The sequence below is a fragment of the Sceloporus undulatus genome, chromosome 1, assembly GCF_019175285.1.
Source record: "Sceloporus undulatus isolate JIND9_A2432 ecotype Alabama chromosome 1, SceUnd_v1.1, whole genome shotgun sequence".
In the NCBI taxonomy this organism is placed as follows: domain Eukaryota; kingdom Metazoa; phylum Chordata; class Lepidosauria; order Squamata; family Phrynosomatidae; genus Sceloporus; species Sceloporus undulatus.
This window is the reverse complement of record NC_056522.1, coordinates 250,645,191-250,663,032: the sequence shown is the minus strand read 5'-3', so window position 1 is coordinate 250,663,032 and position 17,842 is coordinate 250,645,191. Positions and strand designations below refer to the sequence as shown.

Below are 17,842 nucleotides of genomic sequence, written 5' to 3'. Positions count from 1 at the left end.
AATTGGGAACCATTCTGTTTCTTCAAATTGTGTTCTAACAGCAGCCTCTTGTCCTAAGTACAGACTTCTCATCAGGACTATCAGATGTGGTGGCATGCCTTTGTATTTAAAGAATATTCCATAGCCTTTCATGATCTACGCAAAGATTTTGTTATAATAAAATGTTTAAAACACACACATATATGCCGATTTTATTTTTGAATTCCTTGGTGCACTCCATTAGCTATTGTATGTTTGCAATGTGGTCCCTAGTGCTTCTTCCTTTTCTGAACCCCACTTACACCTCTGGGACTTTTCTCTTCATATGTGGTTGGAGTCTGTTGCAGAATTTTTAACATAATTTTGCTTGCATGGAAAATTAATGCTATAGTCCTATAGCGGCTGCAGTCCTTTGTGTCTCTTTCTTTGTGAATGGGGATGTATATTGATCCTTTCCAATCTGTTGGCCAGTTTTGTTTTCCATATTTGTTTTCCAATCTAATCACTAGACATATTGAATCAGTTGCTGAATATTAAAGCGAAACCATTAAATGGTTTTCCAATCTAATCACTTCAAGAATCATATTGGAATGATTGCAGAGGGAATAAGAAAGTGTTTGGAGGTAAGAGTATGTGAAGTGAGTGAAGAGAGTCTGAAGTTTGATAAGGTCAGGGAAGATAAATGGGAAAGTAATAAGAAAGAATGAGAATATAAGAAAGAAGAAGGAAATAAGAAAAATAAAGTTAAGGAATGTTAAAGAAGTTAAGGGAAGCTAAGGAGGGAAGAATTATGGATGAAAAGAGAGAGGGAAAAGAGGGTTCAAAATAGAGGGTTTTAGAAAGAAAAGAATTGCTGAAGGCCACCAATGTCAAATATATCAGATGACAAATTAGAATTGTAAAATAATATAGATAGTGCTATGTATGATTGAAAACATGTATCTGTGTTTGTGATGGTGTGATTAGGATAATATGTGATGTATGATGTTTTTTAAAAAGATTTTAAAATGTCTAATAAAAAAAAAGAATCACATTGAATCAGTTGCTGAATGGTAAAGCAAGCTTTAGATCATTCCAATTAATTAAACAGATGTGGTCTAATAACTGCTGCATGCATCAGCAGCCCAAATATACCCCACAGCAAAGAGAGTTGATTCCTTTGTGAACTAACTGTAAAGAAACATCTGAATCGAATAGTCAATTGTCTGTGCTACAACCACTACATGCACAAGGGAAACCTCTGCCACTACTGTGTCCAAGACCTGTACAACCTATGATCCAGCAAGCCAAACACAGTTTACCAGTCACATACTATAGTCTGCTGAGTATTCAACCATGTCTGCTTCTCCAGTCCCAGGATATTATCTAGTACTGTAATGGACCTGAATCCTTTGTAGTTTTCCCTACATGGCTGGCAGCTGTAGAGTTTTGTGGCTCCAAGTTGTACAGGGCTGTTATAGACCAAGGTCATTCTTTTGTTCCCTACAGAAATGTCCTTGCTATGCTACAACTGACAGCTGGCAGGACCATATCCCTGAAAACACCTGTTCCATTTCCAGATAGCATCCTCATGCCATTGCATTCTGTAAAATAACCTTTGTCCTTTCATCCCAGCTCTCTCCAACCCCTCTTCCCTTAATTTTTCCTCCTACCTATTCTGTAATATATCAGGGTGTAATGGACAGAACATGCCATGTCCCACCATTCTCGTGACCTTGAATTAATCTAGTCCTTTATCAGAGGCCTGAATAAAAGGAGAAATCTGTTCAAATTTAGAATGACAGACAGTGCGGAAGTAGGAGTATCTTGGCTACCCCCCCCCCCCCCAAGTTCAATGGTGCCTCTTGTTCACACAGATTATTTACTATGCTGATAAAATTAGGACTGATTAAGAATACTGAAATAAGGTTCAATTGGACTGAATCTCTAATAATTGAACTCCCCCATCATGTTAATCATCTATACAACCTCTCTCCTAGACATCCAGTCCTATACATACTTGCTCAGAATGAACTCCATTCAATATGATTTACTTCTAGTTCAGTATGTAAGCAGGTATTCACATGCAGGTATGAGTATGAAGTCTTCGAGGGGGTATAACGCTAGGTAAAGACATTTTTGTGCAGTTAGGCCTTTTACACTGATAAGGACTGGGTTTTAATGTTGTGCTATATAAATTTTAATGATTTGTATTTTAACATGTTATATTTTCATTTATAAATGTTTTAACTCTAAAAATTGTTTTTTAAATTTTATATCTTTATATTTCAATACTGTTGTACTGTTTTTAAATTGTAGTTTTATACTTCTTGCTTATCGCTTTGAGTCCCTATATTGGGAGAAAGACGGGATATATGAAAATAAAATAGTAAAAATAGTAATAATAAATAAATAATTTTGTAGCACAAAGGTGACATATGGAGTATGACCAGTATTTCGTAGCACAAAGAGCACACATGCAGTATGACTAAGCTTCTGAGACACCCAAAGGTTCTCTTTACCCACAAACTACCATAATAGGCTATATTTCTCATCATCCAACTAGCACCAATACCTAAAGGAAATGTATGTATTTCAAAATTGAAAATCTGATTCAAACAGTCAAGATAGTTTTCTTGTTGACTTTAATTGCTTTGCATTAAATTGGTTAACCCTGGGCTAGACCATCTCTTCAGACACATTCTTGAGCAGCATATGTTTAAGTCTTGTTGCACATCAGAAACAAGAACACTCCAGACTCTCAGAATACCCCCATGCATTTCTTCCAATCTCCATTTTCCAAGTCTGATGGATACATATGTCCCTCCTCCCCAAATGAAAGCAGAGCAAGCCACATCTGTCTGTGAGTTTATTGGTTCCCATCAATTTTCCATAGTGTCTTGTCATCACATATTGTCTCGTTTCACCCTGTGTAGGTGACAATGCAAAGGCACATAATGTTGGACAGTGAAATGGCCCCTGCAGAGGGGAGAGACAGAAATTGCCGCAGAGCATAGAGTGGAAGCCCAAGGCCGTCAAGATTGTACTTAGAAGAGAAGTGCCTGACCAATGCATGCATCAGACAGAAGATGAGACATCCATATGGCACTGAGGTATGGATGCCACCTGGGGCCAGCCAGCCAGCTTTTCAACATGCAATCTAAAGGAGCTGGCCTTCTATTGGAATGGGGACACTTCTTCCTTACCACTATAGGGCAGCCACTTGACTGCTGGTCGCTTCAAGGCTGATCTTTGGTAGACTTTCCAAGAGGTGGGATTAAATGCCTAAGGTCTGGCAAGGGACTGGCAGAAATGGCATTACTCAAATGTAGGGGAGGATTTGGTTATCACTCCACCCTCCCACATCAACAGAGAAAGGATTACATGAAATGGGGCCCAGAGACATCCCTTTGTGTCCTGTGAAAGTCCCATGAATCCCAGTTTTCTGGAGGACTTCTCACACTGCATTATCCAACAGCAGCAACTGGCATGCCAGGATCTGGCAGGAGAAACTCTGCAGCAGTAGTTTCAGGAAGACATCAACCCGACTTGGATGGGCATCTGGAAGAAGCCCAAGAACACACAAAACCCAGATCCTGAGGAAGAGGAAACACTTACTCTGAAATTATTTAGCACCACCTACTGCCACGTTGTGGAACTACCAGAGACCAAGTTAAGAGGCAGGCAATGAGCTTGAAATTCCCCTCATATATGGGACACTCCCTGACCACATCAACAGTTTTATGTTTAATCCAGCTGGTGCCAATGTTACCTACTAGTCCATCTTCTCGCCTCACTTTGACTTCTACTAGCTGCAGTTTTGGTGGAGGGACTGGGAACTGCTAACCCAAATCTATCTTTGCTTCATCCAGCGTGAAAATGCCGCCAGTAGTTCCGGAGAAGGTGTATGTGGTCACAGTGTAGAGACAAGAGCTGTGTGGCAAAGATACACTCTACAAGGGTTGGACCAGGATTCAGGCTTTTGTTCATTGTCAATAGCCCTGAGGGAGCAGCAGAGGGAGGCAACCCTGGCAGGAACAGAGGAACAGCCACTGTGGCCAGGCGTAGTTTCCCAGGCTGACTGATTCTCGTTGTGCTCATGATAGGCAGCAGTTCGATGGTTTTGTGCTTCGAGCCTAGGACACAAATATATGTAGGGTTAAGAACCACAAGAAATGGGGGCCCATTCTTCCCTCTCTCTCCTGAGATGGGGCTGGTCCTATACTAACAAAACTGACCTTAAAAAAACCCTACACCTCATACACAAGGCTCACATTGATTGACATGCCTACCATGTCCAGTTCCACATTTGCAATCACTCAGGGGGGTTATAATTCCTCTTCAGGCCACACCACATTTCAAACAGAAACAAAGATTGCAACGAAGACATGTTCCATCATTTTGTCATCCTGACTTTGGAATAAAACAGTGCTAAAGGTCAATTTAAATGACAATAAAGCAGTGTTTTTGTTAATCAGGTATAAGAAAACTATTTATTGCTGAACAACATTAAACAGTAATCTGCCTTTTAAAACTTTTTGCAGAATGTTTATGAAAGCAGAAACCAAGCTCTGGAATTATGAACAGAATAGTTCCTCTACAAAGTCCTGGAGTAACTGGAAGACCAACTGCTCTAGTGTGCTCCCCAGACACTGGCCTGATCTTGGATAACCTTGCTAAGATGCAGAACAATCTGCTATCCTCACAAGAGAAGCTCTGCCAGCCAACCAAGTGTATGAATTGAAGAACAGAAAAGTAATACCTCAACTTGCATACCTGTTGTTGTTGCTGCTGCTGTTGCCGCCGGTATTCCTCTTCACTAGCTGAAATGGCCTGAGCCAGTGCTAGATCTTCCTCCTCCTGGGTGCTGTGAACAGACAGAATGAATACATGAAACAGACAAGCAACATAATGAAGATTCTGCTCACCACCCTGCACCAAGAAACTGCACAGAACATTCACATCAAGACAGAGAACACTTAATGCTTCACCACACCTGGGTTCCTAATACTTGGCGAGCCTGCCCAGCACAGTGTGTTTGAATGTTCACTCCAATAAGACTAGAATCAGAGACCTGGATTTGAAGCAACAGATTTGCATTGAACTGGGGACAGCCTATTGGCCCTGCAGTTTGGACAAGATGGTTACAACTATCCCCATTCTATCGAATGCATGTGGGTGTTCTAGCACAGTATATTCCTAAAGCCAACCAGTCTTTGTCACTGTGTTGTACCTTCGGGGCTGTGGTTGGGAGGGCACCACCTCTGCCAGGGACATCTCCAAGGCTCGTTGCAATGCTTCCTCTTCAGTCTGAAATATGAGACAACGCCAGAGTTAAGCAACATTAGGGAGGCCAACAGCCACAGCTGCTTCTTCCACTGGCAGGGCATGTTCCAATGAAGTGGGACTGGGCTTTTGTTCTGCTGCAGTTGCAGACTACCAGAAATTATGCAAATTCATCTGTTTTGTATATAACTTGATTTGTACATACGAGAATGTGCAAATAGTGGAAAAGAAAAACTGAACACATCAAAATACTAAGATGCACCTCAAAAAACTGGACTCTTACAAAATTCTGATGGCTCAGCTTGAAGAATTTGTTTCTTAAGGTGCAGCTCAAAGACAGGAAGAGGCCCTGTTTCATATGTCCACTAGCCTACAGCTTGATGGAATGGCTGCTAGATGGTAACTGGCTTCTCAAGCACGCTAATAGTGGCCCTGCTTTCCTTCTCTGCTATCACTGCAGCCCTATGTAAAAAGCAACAAGTAGGAGAGTGTCAAGCCTATGATGACAAAGCAAACAATTTATTTATAATGATTTAAATTCCCAGCTTGTTCACCAGCACTTACCAATCCATTCTGCAGGGCAACAGCTGGTGACAATGTGCTCTGGGGCTCAGGTTCTCTAGCCATTTCAGTAACTCTATATGCAAGATAAGAAAATCAGTTGGTACAGTCTTTAAAACATATACATTTGCATGAGAAAATCCTTTGGCAGAGAATCACAGAGTTGGAAAAGACCACAAGAACCATCTAGTCCAATTCTGTGCCATGCAGGAATACACAAAGCATTCCTGACCGATGGCCATCCAACCTCTGTTTAAAAACCTTCAAAGAAGGAGGCCCCAGCACTTTCCATGATAATGTGTTCCGCTGTCAAACAGTTTTTATTGTTAGAAAGCTCTTCCTAAAGTTTAGGTGGAATTATTTTTCCTGTACATTGAATCTATTGCTCTGGCTCCTAGTCTCTGGAGCAGCAGCAAACAAGCTTGCTCCACCCTCAATATGACATCCCTTCAAATATTTGAATAGAGTTATCATGTCAACATATCTCCACATTAAACATACCCAGATCCCTAAGTCTCTCATCATAGGGCATGGTGTCCAGATCTTTCACCATTTTAGTCACCCTCCTCTGGATACACTCCAGATTGTCCACATCCTTCTTGCATTGTGGTGCCCAGAACTGGACACAGTATTCTAGATGAGACCTCACCAAATCAGAATGAAGTGGTACTGTTACTTCCATTGATTTAGACACTATACTCCTATTGATGCAGCAGCTTAGAACTGCATAGGCTATTTTAGCTGCTGCATCACATTGTTGACTCATGTTCCGCCTGTGGTCCACTAAGACGCCTAGATCTCTTCCACATATACTGCTGTCATGTCAGGTGTCACCCAGCCTATATCTGTGAATTTCTTTTTTATTGTCCAAGTGTAGTATCTTAATTTCTCTGTTGAAATTCAGGTTGTTAGTTATAGTCCAGCTTTCTAATCTGTTAAAGTCATTTTGAATTCTGATCCTGTCCTCTGGTGTATTAGCAACCCCTGCTAAGTAAGTGCCATTTGAAAATTCGATAAGCATGTCCTCTATTCCATCATCCAAATCACTGATAAAGATGTTGAATAGCCCTGGGCCAGGACAGAACCCTAAGGCACCCCAGTGGTCACTTCTCTCCAGGAACAGGAGGAGTGGTTGAATACCTGTTGGGTTCGGTCGGTCAGCCCATTACAAATCCACTTAACACTCACATTTTCTAGCCCATATTTTACTAGCTTTTTTGCAAGGATATCATGGGGGACCTTGTCAAAGGCCTTACTGAAATCAAGATCAGCTGCATTCACAGGATTCCTTTCATCTACCAAGCTTGTGACTCTATTTTAAAAAAGAGATAAAATTAGTCTGACATGACTTTGCTTTTAAGAAACCCATGCTGACTATTAGTAACAAAGGGCATTCCTTTCTAAGTGCTCACAGACTGTCTATTTAATGATCTGCTCCAGAATGTTTCCTGGTATCGATGTCAGGCTGACTGGGCAATAAATATTTGGGTCCTCTCCCCCCACCTTTTTTTTTGAAGATGGGGACAACATTTGCCCTCCTCCAGTCTTCTGGGACCTCTACTGTTCCCCAGGAATTCTCCAAGATTATCGACAGTGGTTCTGAAACTACTTCTGCCAGTTTTTTCAATACCCTTGGATGTAGTTCATCTGGCCCTGAAGAATTGAATTCCTTTAGAATAGACCAGTTTACCTGTACTACCACTTTACCTATCCTGTACTGCATTTCGCCTACTGCATTAACTGCTCCATTTCCCCCAGGTTGCACCTTGTTCTCCTTGTGGCAGAAGACTGAGAAAAAGAAAGTGTTGAGTAGTTCTGCCTATTATCTGTCTCATGTTAGAATTTAAGCATCTTCTCCACACAGTTGCCCTACCATTTTCTTGTTTCTCCTTTTGCTATGAACATAATAAAAAAGCCCGTTTATTGTTTTTAATCTAGCAAGCTTGAGTTTGTTTTGTGCTTTAGCTTTTCTGACTTTCTCCCTACACAAGCTGGGTCTTTGAATTTTTCTTTGCAGTCTCCCCTTTTTTCCACTTCTTATATATGTCCATTTTGAGTCTTAACTCAGTTTAAAGTTCTTTAGACATCCAGCCTGATTTATTCTCATTTTTACCTTGTGCCTCAAGGAGAAAAAAGAGTAGCCTGAACTGTGATCTATTAGCAGAACCAGCCTGGTGCTAGTGGGGCTCATTAGGGTCAAGGGAGGAATCTATTGCAGCCTTTAAAAAACAGATTAACTGCTACCTCCCAGAGGGCCTTCTCTGCAATTGCTCCCAAACTATGGAACGATCTGCCAGACGAGATCCGTCAAATTGCCAGCTTAGACAGCTTTAAAAAAGCTGTCAAGATGGCTCTCTTCCGGCAGGCCTTTCCTGAATAAATGTGTCCGGCCACAGAATCACTGCCCCTCACATCATGTATTAGCCCATTGCTCTGTCCTCGATATATTTTTTTATTCTGTTTTTAATAGATATTTTAATTGTAACATGTTTAATCCTATTTTAGGGGGGGAATTTTGGACATAATGCTGTGAATGTGGATATTTTAATGTGTTGTGAGCCGCTTTGTCTAGTCACAGAAAAGTGGGATAAAAATAAGTTTGTTTGTTTGTTTATTTATTTATTATTAATGTTCATTAGGGATGGTGAATCTGGCCTGTGAGGATACTCTATCTGGCACACATAAATTCCCCTCCCTGAAGCCCAGCCCTTTCTTCCAGCTTATATTTCTAAGAAAATAGCAAGTTCCTTATGCCAATGCAAGAGAAAGGTAACCTTTCTTGATGAAAGAGAATGCCCTCTTTCTATGCCAAGAAACAGAGGAGCAATCTTCCTTGCCTTTCTCTGCTGTCCTTTCCTCTGTGCAGAGAGGGGTAAGGAACAATCGTTTCTTTGCCTTTCATCAGGGGAGGGAAATGACTGTGATGTCATCCTGCCCCAAAAGATATCTTAGTGAGTTTCCTCTTCTGTTGCAAACAATTTGAGGAGAGGGAGAGCAGTGTCAGGGAACACAGCTGTTACAATACCTCCAGAAACCTGCAGCTGCTAGGAATAGGGTAGAGAACTATGCAGAATCAGGTTATCTGGTGTACCTGCTGGAGGTTGGTAGATTTGTAGCAGAACTCATGGCTTCATTGTTGGATGTAGTGTTTGAAGATGCTTTGGTAGACTTTTGAGCCCTGATGATTGCAGCATTCCTAGTAGAGGGAGATACTAATTTCAGTTAGAGCAACTACATCACTGCCACCCCACTCTTTTCCAGAATCCACTTCAGCACTATCCTTTGCTGCTGTGCCAAGTCAGTCCCAGCAATAGCTTGTGTTACTTTGATGCCCTTCAGCTTCAAGTAATCTGAACTGTAACACAGGCAGCTGATTGAGCACAAATGACAGATATCTTGAAGACATTGGGAGAACAGCAGGCATCAATACTCCAGCCCCAGAAAACTTTGACACAAATGCCAGAACAGCAAAGGACAGGGAGGAAAGGAAGTACTACTGTAACTCCATCCAAAAGATGGATGCGCATCAGATTTGCCAGATCTATGTTTGTCTGCCTTTTACGCTGTTTTCCCCAAGGCACCTACATCCATGCCATTACCCAGCCTTAGATAGCGAATGTCCAGTAGTCCCACTGCACTCATGATCTAGTGGGTGTCGGTGCTTGAGGCAGAAGTTGCCATGACACTGGTCACAGAGAACCTTCATCATCTCTCGCTGCTTGCAGCCAGGTCGCTGACACTTGTTGGTGAAGATCTAGACAGACAAAAACAGTTGAGATCGATCTCAATTGAAAGGGCTGTTAGCAAGCAGACGACTTAACCAGGACATGCATTCTTTGTGTCATAAAAGCCCCCAGCCGTAAGATTGTAATAGATAAAGAAGGCACCCTTGATTTAATTTATTTAAGCTTGCTCTTCAGAATTGGCTGTTTACAGTAAGTTTTAGGTGACACAGCTCTGCAGCTAGGCATGACTGCCTAATACTATTTAATTTTGATAGCCATCTCCTCTGTTTTTCTAATCATTTAAATGTTCTCCAGCCAAATTCAATAGACAGACTAAACCAAAAGTGAGAATTCTGTGGCTTTCCATACATAACAATAATCCAGCAGCTCTAGCCAGCATAGTTAATGGTAAGGAATGTTGGGAGCTGCAGTCATGTGAATTCCACTCCTCCACTAGGTCAAGGGTGGGAAGTCTCTTTCAGCATAAGGGTCAAATGATGGGTGCAGTCAGAGGGAAAAGGGTGAGACAAAAAAACCCAGTACATTTGATTTCAAAGTTTTTCTTGCTGGGAACACAGACTTAGGAGAGACTTTCAGAATGAGAGAAAATATCAACCTGGGAAACCACTATCTATCTATCTATCCATCCCGCTCTTTTCCCAGGACTGGGACTCAGAGTGGCTTCACAGCATTAAAAACAGTACATTTAAAAACATAAAAAATAAATGAAAATAATAATAATAATAAGTACATTAAAAAGGAATTAAATTATTACAATATTAAAACAATTATTAAAGGAATAAAACATATTTAAAAAAGATAAAACTGTAAATGAGAGAGGGGAAAAGCTAACAAATTTTAAAAATGGTCCAACATCCCAGCCTGTCCTTATAGCAATTCCTTAAACGCATGTCTGAATAGGTAGGTCTTCACCTGCTGGCGGAAAGCCATCAAGGAGGGAGCCGTTCTGATCTCCCTGGGCAGAGAGTTCTAGAGTCTAGGGGCAGCCACCAAGAAGGTCCCCTCTCGCATCCCCACCAGCTGTGTTTGTGATGGTGTTGGGATGGAGAGAAGGGCTTCTCCAGAAGATCTGAGTCCAGGCAGGTTCATACCAGGAGAAACGGTCTGCCAAATAGTGTGGACCTGAGTCATGTAGGGCTTTGTAGGTAATAACCAGCACCTTGAATTGTGCCCAGAAACACACTGGCAGCCGATGAAGCCGTTTCAACAGGGGCGTTGTATGATCTCTGTAACCTGCCCCTGTTAACAGCCTGACAGCAGCTCTTTGAACCAGCCAAATTTTCCGAACACTATTCAAAGGCAGCCCCATGTAGAGCCCATTACAGTAGTCCAACGTGATGTAACCAAGACATGTACCACCGTGGCCAGATCTTGTTTCTCAAGGAACGAGCGCAGCTGGCGTACAAGTTTTAAATGTGCAAAAGCACTCCTGGTCACAGCAAAGACCTGGGCCTCCAGGTTCTAAGCTGGGTCCAAGAGTACTCCCTAACTGCGAACCTGTGTCTTCAGGGAGAATGTGACCCCATCTAACACAGGCTGGATCTGTATTCCCCAAACTGCCTTCCGACTGACCAGGAGCACCTCTGTCTTGTCTAGATTAAGTTTCAACTTGTTTGCCTTCCTTCAGTCCATTACTGATGACAGACACTGGTTTAGGATCAGGACAGCATCCTTGGATTGAGGTGGAAAGGAGTAGTAGAACAGAGTGTCATCTTCATATTGATGACACCGCACCCCAAATTTCCAGAAACAATATAATGGGAAATGGGAATGGCCATCTTCACTCCCCTGCTTATGGACCATAGTCCAGAGGTTTCTGAGACTTGGATGTCACCATATTGTCCTCGCTCAACATCAGGAAGCTGCACATTAAATTCTAATAAGCCCAAAGCAATGTTTCCTACCAGAGACAATAGAGGGAGGGAGTGACTCATCTCCTACCTTGCGTTTACGTTGGGCTGGATCTGATTTGCAGTCCTGGTCAATGTGTGCTCCCACAACAATATCAGGCATCTCTCCTCGCTTTACAGGGATGGGTGTGCTGCAGAGTGGGCACACAGGTACCTGTACATCCTGGGGCCAGAACAGAGGCTAGGTTATCTACAATGCCCATTCTCTTAGTTCAATTTACATAGAGACCACCTGCACCACAATATTTCAACAGATCCCCACCTCCCAACGTTTTAATCCCTCAAGTCAATATCTGGCATTAGCTGGAAAACCCATACACTATTTTTCTCTCCCATCTTAGTGCACATGCACACTGTTTCCTACTCCAGGTTTCACAATCCATACACATAGATCTTGGCAGCATGACTGACGGATGTTAGGACAGGCTTTCACACTCTTCCAGCACCCTGATTGAGATCACTGACCCAGCGCTGCAAACTGCAGCACTGGAACAAATCCCCATCCCCATCAGTTGATCAGTTGGGCTTCAGGGGAAGAGGACAGGGTTTGCACAAACACTCCTGCTCAGGGTCTCAGCCACCCATAGCCAGGCACTCCCACCAAATGCTATACATGCCAGAAGTCACTTTGTTGCTTCAATCATTTCAGGAATTGCTGGTGTTGTGGCAGTGGCCCTATCTTTCTCTTAAGCCTATTGGCACTATGTTATGTCATTTTTAAAGGGATAAAGTACACACTAAGTTAAATACATAGTGTGCAGTTGAGCGTCATTTTCTCTCTTACTCCAAAATAAGAGTGTGCACACAAATAGGAAAGTTTTAAACTCCATTGGTGTTACTTGAGGTTTTTCTTAAGTTTCCATCACATCATGAGGAGACCTGGGCTCCATACAGACAGGCCAAAATAAGGACTGGAGCTCAGATTTGGCACAGCTTCCGGACTCTTAGGACTCATGCATTATTTAAATAGCATACCTTCAAAGTGACCCGAAGCAGCTTTATTTTGGCCTGTCTGTATGGGGCCTTAAGAAAGAAAAAAAATACAGAGGATTTTTAATGCCTATGACTTGAAGGCACACAAGAACAACAATCTACACATAATGGTCCCAGTTTTGGGAGTAAGAAAGAAATAACTGAAGCTCAGATGCAACCTACATATTTAATACAGTGCACACTTAAGGAGAGCTTTCAAAAAATAACTTCATTCCTATCAGGATTCATCCTCTTATTTCACCAAAGTCAAGTACCTAGCCATGATATAGAAGTCACAATTTCTGCGGTTAGATAGGAAGGGCAAACAAACAGTGCTGGATGTTTTCAATGTAGAGATGGTACATTCTCTAGATAACTTTGCAAAATGGTCACATCCACAGTGAAGAAGACAATCCTGTGCAGTGGTGAACAACTTCCTACCATAATCCCTGTCCAACTTCAATGTGGGGAATACTCAGAACACATCAAGTACACTTCTGCGACATGTTCCACAACTCCGTCCGCCAGATGTCGAGTCCAAAGACAGCAACATTCAATAACTTATTGGTCTCCTGAGTGCATGCACTGCTGAAGGACACAAATACAAAGCTGATGCTCTGCTCAAATTGAGAATATCTGGCTAAGATTCAAAGATTTAACAGTAACCAGGTGCCCTTGAAGCTGCGAAGCTGCCACCTTCAAGAAGTTCCAATTAAAAAAAAAGATTACATAGAGTTAGGAAAGTAGTGAGCTGGAAGCTCTAACGTAGTTTTTGTAGCAAAAAAGCTGATCCTCAAGGATTACAGTACATCTGACAACCCATCTTCTTCAAGGGTATCATTAACAATCCAAGCCAGCAGCTACAATTACTTTCCTCTGATTATCTCTCATCATCTAAAATGATGATCCAATCAATAAATTAGAGTTCTTCTGCCTGCTCCCCTTCACCACCAATCAACAAAGTTTGCATAAATTGGCAGTACTAATCCAGAACCATAAAGCAAGCAAGCTTATTCAATTTATACTGAATTTGGAAAAATAAAGGTTTGGTATAATTTCCTGTCTCTAACAGGCAGAAACAAACCAAAATTGCAACTGGGGTAAACATCTATTACTTCTTCAACAAGTACACAACATGAAATGCTGTTTGAAAGTCTGCTGCACCTGAAAGCTGACCCAAACAAACAGGACAAGACTCAGTTTCAGACAGCTCAAAATAGTTCTGTGCTAGAATTTACTGCTCTGAAAGAAAATAAGCACTGAACTCTTGTCAGTAAACTACATGGCAAACTTAACACAACAAGCAGATTATAACTAAGACTCCACAAAGAAAGCATGGCTGGGCTTATCAAGCTATTCTTCATTCATTAACATTTTTACTGACTGGCAATAGCAGGTACAATAATATCAGGTAATAAATTTAGTTACTTGTGATGCTGAATCAAACAGTTTGGGGATGGCAGGGAACATCCTGAAACAACTGTGTTGATGCCTTGCATCACCTGCTTCTTCCAGTATCTTAACAAAGCAGCCACTATGCAATTAGCTGAACAAACAAAGTGTCATCTCCTAAATGTCAATTGCTGTATTGCTCACTTTCTGGGCCACTGAAGAACAGCATATCCAGTCTACCCAGCCTCATGGGCCAGCTGTCAAATGAGACAGAGATGGTTGTCAAAAATCATGAAACCTTACATTATTAGCTCAGAGCAGTTGCCATGTTAACATTATCAGTCTAACTCCTCTTTTTCCTAGCTCTGTCAGAGGCTGAAGATAAATAACTTCATTCACAGGAGGGGAGCTTTTGCTCTATGAACAGGGCAAGGTCAATGAGCTAGAAGTACATATGCACAGAGCCTCGCCCTATCCTGCTGAATACCTAAGGTCCTATTCCCTCCCTCCTTCTGTTCACTTACCTTTTTGTAAGCTGAAGTGCAGCTGTGATGGGCATAGGCAACGTGGTCTGTGCAGAATAGTTGTTCACAGGCATCACATTTAAGAGGGAGAAAGTCTGAGGGCAGAAAAGGACAGGATAATGAAGAAACACTATTTTCTTCCCTGCAACCCACCAATGAACAATCTGCATAGTCTGCTGTACATCCTAAGAGTGGAACAGCCAGAGTATTTGTACTTTTTAAGGGAATATGCCTCTTCAGGGATACATAGGGAAGGAACTGCACAGTTTAATGGCAGCTATTGATTATGAAAGCAAAACAGAGATGAGAAGACACTGAAAAGAAAAGAAAGAGGATAATACTCCTTAACCCTATTTTATTTCCTGGATCTTCACATCTTTAGGGGAAAAAAAGTCACAAAAGAGATGTTGGACTGGAAAAGCGATCCAGTCTTCCTCTTTAACTAAATTCCTCACTATAGGGTCCCAATAACAAATATATCACATTCAATTCATGGGGAAAATTCCCTTTGAGATCTTAAAATAAACAGAAGGAGGAAAATGCTTCTGGAAAGAAACTACTCAAGATCTGTGGTAATCAAGAAACACAGCTAGAACCACAGACCACAAAGTAGGTGGCTGAGTTGTGGATAATCCAAGAAAATGTTCTTGAATGCTAACCACTCCCACAACCTTTACATGTTCACAGCTCTCTGTTTTCTGTACAATGATGTGTGTGAGCCTCCATGTCTCAACATCAGTATCACAAATAGTGAGACTTACATATTTGTAAAAATGTACCAGATCAACATTAAATTCAAACTCCCAGGAACACAAAATACCTCCTAGGATTCTGAAAAGGATCCTGATATAACCTGCTACTATCAGCAGCTTCTTGATAGCTCTGTTATCAAGCATGATATCAATAGTATTGGCATGGTGAGACACTTCATTATGGAATATACAAATGTCTAAAACATTTTCAAATTCTGTATAAGAAGCCCCAGCAGCAGGCTCTTAATTTGGGGCTATCTTGATCAGTCTTGCTGCCTAGATTAGATGAACATCTGGACAGTGATCTTGCTTAAGAATGCGTCCAGAGGAGACACATACAGTTATTTAAAAATAACAAGAGTTATATCATGATCATTAGTACTCTACCAGCTTCCTCTGGGAATTAAACTTACGTCATTACTGTAAGAACCAAAGCAACTGAGAATACCAAGACTTTAAAACGGGGAAACAATGATGCACCTTTATGGAGAATTCCTTCCTTTCCTGTTTTCTTTCTAAAATAATTTATGGCAACACAACGGGACAGACCTTTTAACACTGATGGAAAACTTTAAAAGCATGTGCTATAGCTACCACATGGCATGTTACACGAAGAGCAACACATCACCACTGTAACAGGCACAGCAGACCAAAGAAACCAATTCTGAAGCCCTACTAAGGAGATTTATGCCAACTCCCCCAGGCCACAACGTTTAAAAGCTGCTGCGAAAAAACAAAATGCCCTTGAAGAATATGAAGCTCTAATGCTCTAACTATACTGCTTTATTTATCTGGAGCATTTCTACCCTGCTCTTCGCTCTTCTGATAATAATAATAATAATAATAATAATAAATATAATAATACTAAACTCCGCTACAAAGCACCTCACCCTCTCCTAGCGCCGAGGAGGAAACGGAAAGCCCCATCCTCCAACACACAACGGGAAACAGAAGCCTAAATTCTCCCAAGCTGCTTCAGGGGCCGTCATTTGCTGCCTGCCTCTCCACACACTATTAATTCAAAGGCATAGTCGTGTCAGTCTGGGAAATCAGTATGACAAGGCTGGTCTCAAAGGTGCTAGACAGCCCCTTTACATACATGCTCTTAAGTCTCATGCCAGCTGTTCCTTCCTTCCTTCCTTCAGGGAGGAGAAACAAGCGGCCCATGCGCACAATCCAGGTATGGCAGCTGAAGGCACGTTCTCACCAAGGCGCTTGCAGGACGGTTCTGAGCAATGGGCGCCCAGATCAGGGAACTCCATGGCGCTGGAAGGTGGGTTGAAGGAGGGGCACAGCAGCAAGAGTCCTGTCTGGAAGGGAGGAAAAGGGTCAGTAGAGAGGAAGGGTGCCAGTGGAGTAACGATGAGCATTGGACTAGGACTCTGGAGATTGGGGTCTGGATCCAGTTCTGCCATGAAGGAGCTCACTGGGTGACCTTGGGCAAGTCACACTCTCTCAGCCTCCTCAGAGGAAGGCGAAGGCAAACGTTCACCAAGAGGGGATAACTCAGGGTTGCCATGCGTCAGAAAGGACTTGAAGGCACACGGCCACAAATAAGACGCGACAGTTTCTTTAGGTGTGGATAAGAAAAGTAATGCCAAGGACAAACCTCGACAGGATTTCTCCACCAAGCCTGTTGTTGTTGTTGTTGTTGTGTGCCTTCCTGTCCTTTCTGTCTTATGGCAACCCCAAGGTGAATCCATCATGGATTGTTCTCGGCAAGGTTTGTCCAGAGGCGCTTTGCCCTGGCCTTCCCCTGAGGAGGCTGAGAGAGTGTGACTTCCTGCCCAAGGTCACCCAGTGGGCTTCGTGGCAGAGCTGGGAATCACACTGGTCTCCTGAGTGGCAGAACAACACCCAAAGCACAACACACAACAACAACAACAACAGAAGGAGGGAGGGGATGCGGGGAAAGTAGAGGAGGAGGGGAGGCAGGCGCTGAGGGGAAAGGAAAAGAAGGGAAGAAGCTGAGACAGTGGCGGCAGCGCCACTCCTCTGGGGCCAAGCGCCTACGGAAGCGGCGAAGGGCCAAAAGGGCCAGAGAGCCCCAAAGGAGAGACAATAGGATTCAGAGGAGGAGAAAGGGACCAGCGCCCACCAAGAACTCACTCTCCTCTTCTTTCTCCTCAGCTGCGAAACCTGGGCTCCTTCCACTCCGCCCACTTCCGGTCTGGGCGCCAATGACGTCATCCTGCACACTCATCTAGCTTTTCCAATCCCGGTGGAACGCTGGGAAATGGAGTCCGGTTGTGGGGGTGGGGGTGGGGGTGTCGAGCCTCCCGCGCGCGTGCGCAGTCTCCCTCCGAGCCTCTATGGCGATAAAGAGAGCATCCGGAACGGCGCGGTGCATGACGGTAGTTGAAGTCATCCGGCGCGTAGCTCCCGCCGGGTGTAAGTAAGACAGTGTGGGCAGGGAGCGTCGATCGTTCCTTTTGAGCCTCCCCGGCGCCACGGCACGCGGCAGTTCTGGCCCCGCCCTTTCCGGAAGTGTATCCATGGTGACGGCGGGTGGAGAGCGGGCCGGGCCGGAGACACCGCCCCGGAGCCGCCGGTAAGTGAGCAGCGGAGCCCCGAGTCCTGGGCTTCGTGAGCGCCTGGCGGGTCTCGTTCCCCTCCTCGGGGTCCCGCGAAGGCCTTCCATGGCGCCCCTATTCCACACACGCTCACAGGCTGCGTCCACAATGGAGGCGGCAGAACACGGTGTGGCAGCCATGGAATTCTGGGAGTTGTAGTTTGTCTCC

At 43.2% G+C, this 17,842-nt stretch overlaps 2 protein-coding genes across 8 annotated transcripts in view; one reads left to right on the top strand and one right to left on the bottom strand.

Moving 5' to 3' along the window:
- Positions 1-2,813: 2,813 nt before the first annotated feature.
- ZFAND2B (zinc finger AN1-type containing 2B) lies at positions 2,814-17,457 on the bottom strand. Of its 4 annotated transcripts, none has more exons than XM_042467577.1 (10): positions 17,200-17,457; positions 16,309-16,411; positions 14,350-14,444; positions 11,493-11,624; positions 9,405-9,559; positions 8,897-9,001; positions 5,809-5,881; positions 5,192-5,268; positions 4,735-4,825; positions 2,814-4,094 (listed from the first exon to the last, which is right to left on the bottom strand). In XM_042467577.1, exons 1-10 carry the CDS (start codon positions 17,302-17,304, stop codon positions 4,056-4,058), a joined length of 975 nt encoding a protein of 324 aa, XP_042323511.1. In that variant the 5' UTR covers positions 17,305-17,457; the 3' UTR covers positions 2,814-4,055. The 4 variants fall into 4 exon arrangements, with proteins under 4 accessions (XP_042323511.1, XP_042323520.1, XP_042323531.1 ...); XM_042467586.1 differs by having other exon boundaries at positions 17,211-17,457; XM_042467597.1 differs by lacking the exon at positions 17,200-17,457 and adding an exon at positions 16,711-16,729.
- Positions 17,458-17,500: 43 nt separating this feature from the next.
- The window catches only part of TTLL4 (tubulin tyrosine ligase like 4), a 38,648-nt gene continuing 38,306 nt past the window's right edge, over positions 17,501-17,842 (top strand). For 2 of the 4 annotated variants that reach the window (XM_042467467.1, XM_042467458.1), the window contains exon 1: positions 17,503-17,652. The gene's annotated coding sequence lies outside the window, so the exon portion shown is untranslated. Of the gene's footprint in view, positions 17,653-17,842 lie in introns of all 4 variants that reach the window. The other 2 variants (XM_042467477.1, XM_042467414.1) reach the window with 2 other exon arrangements.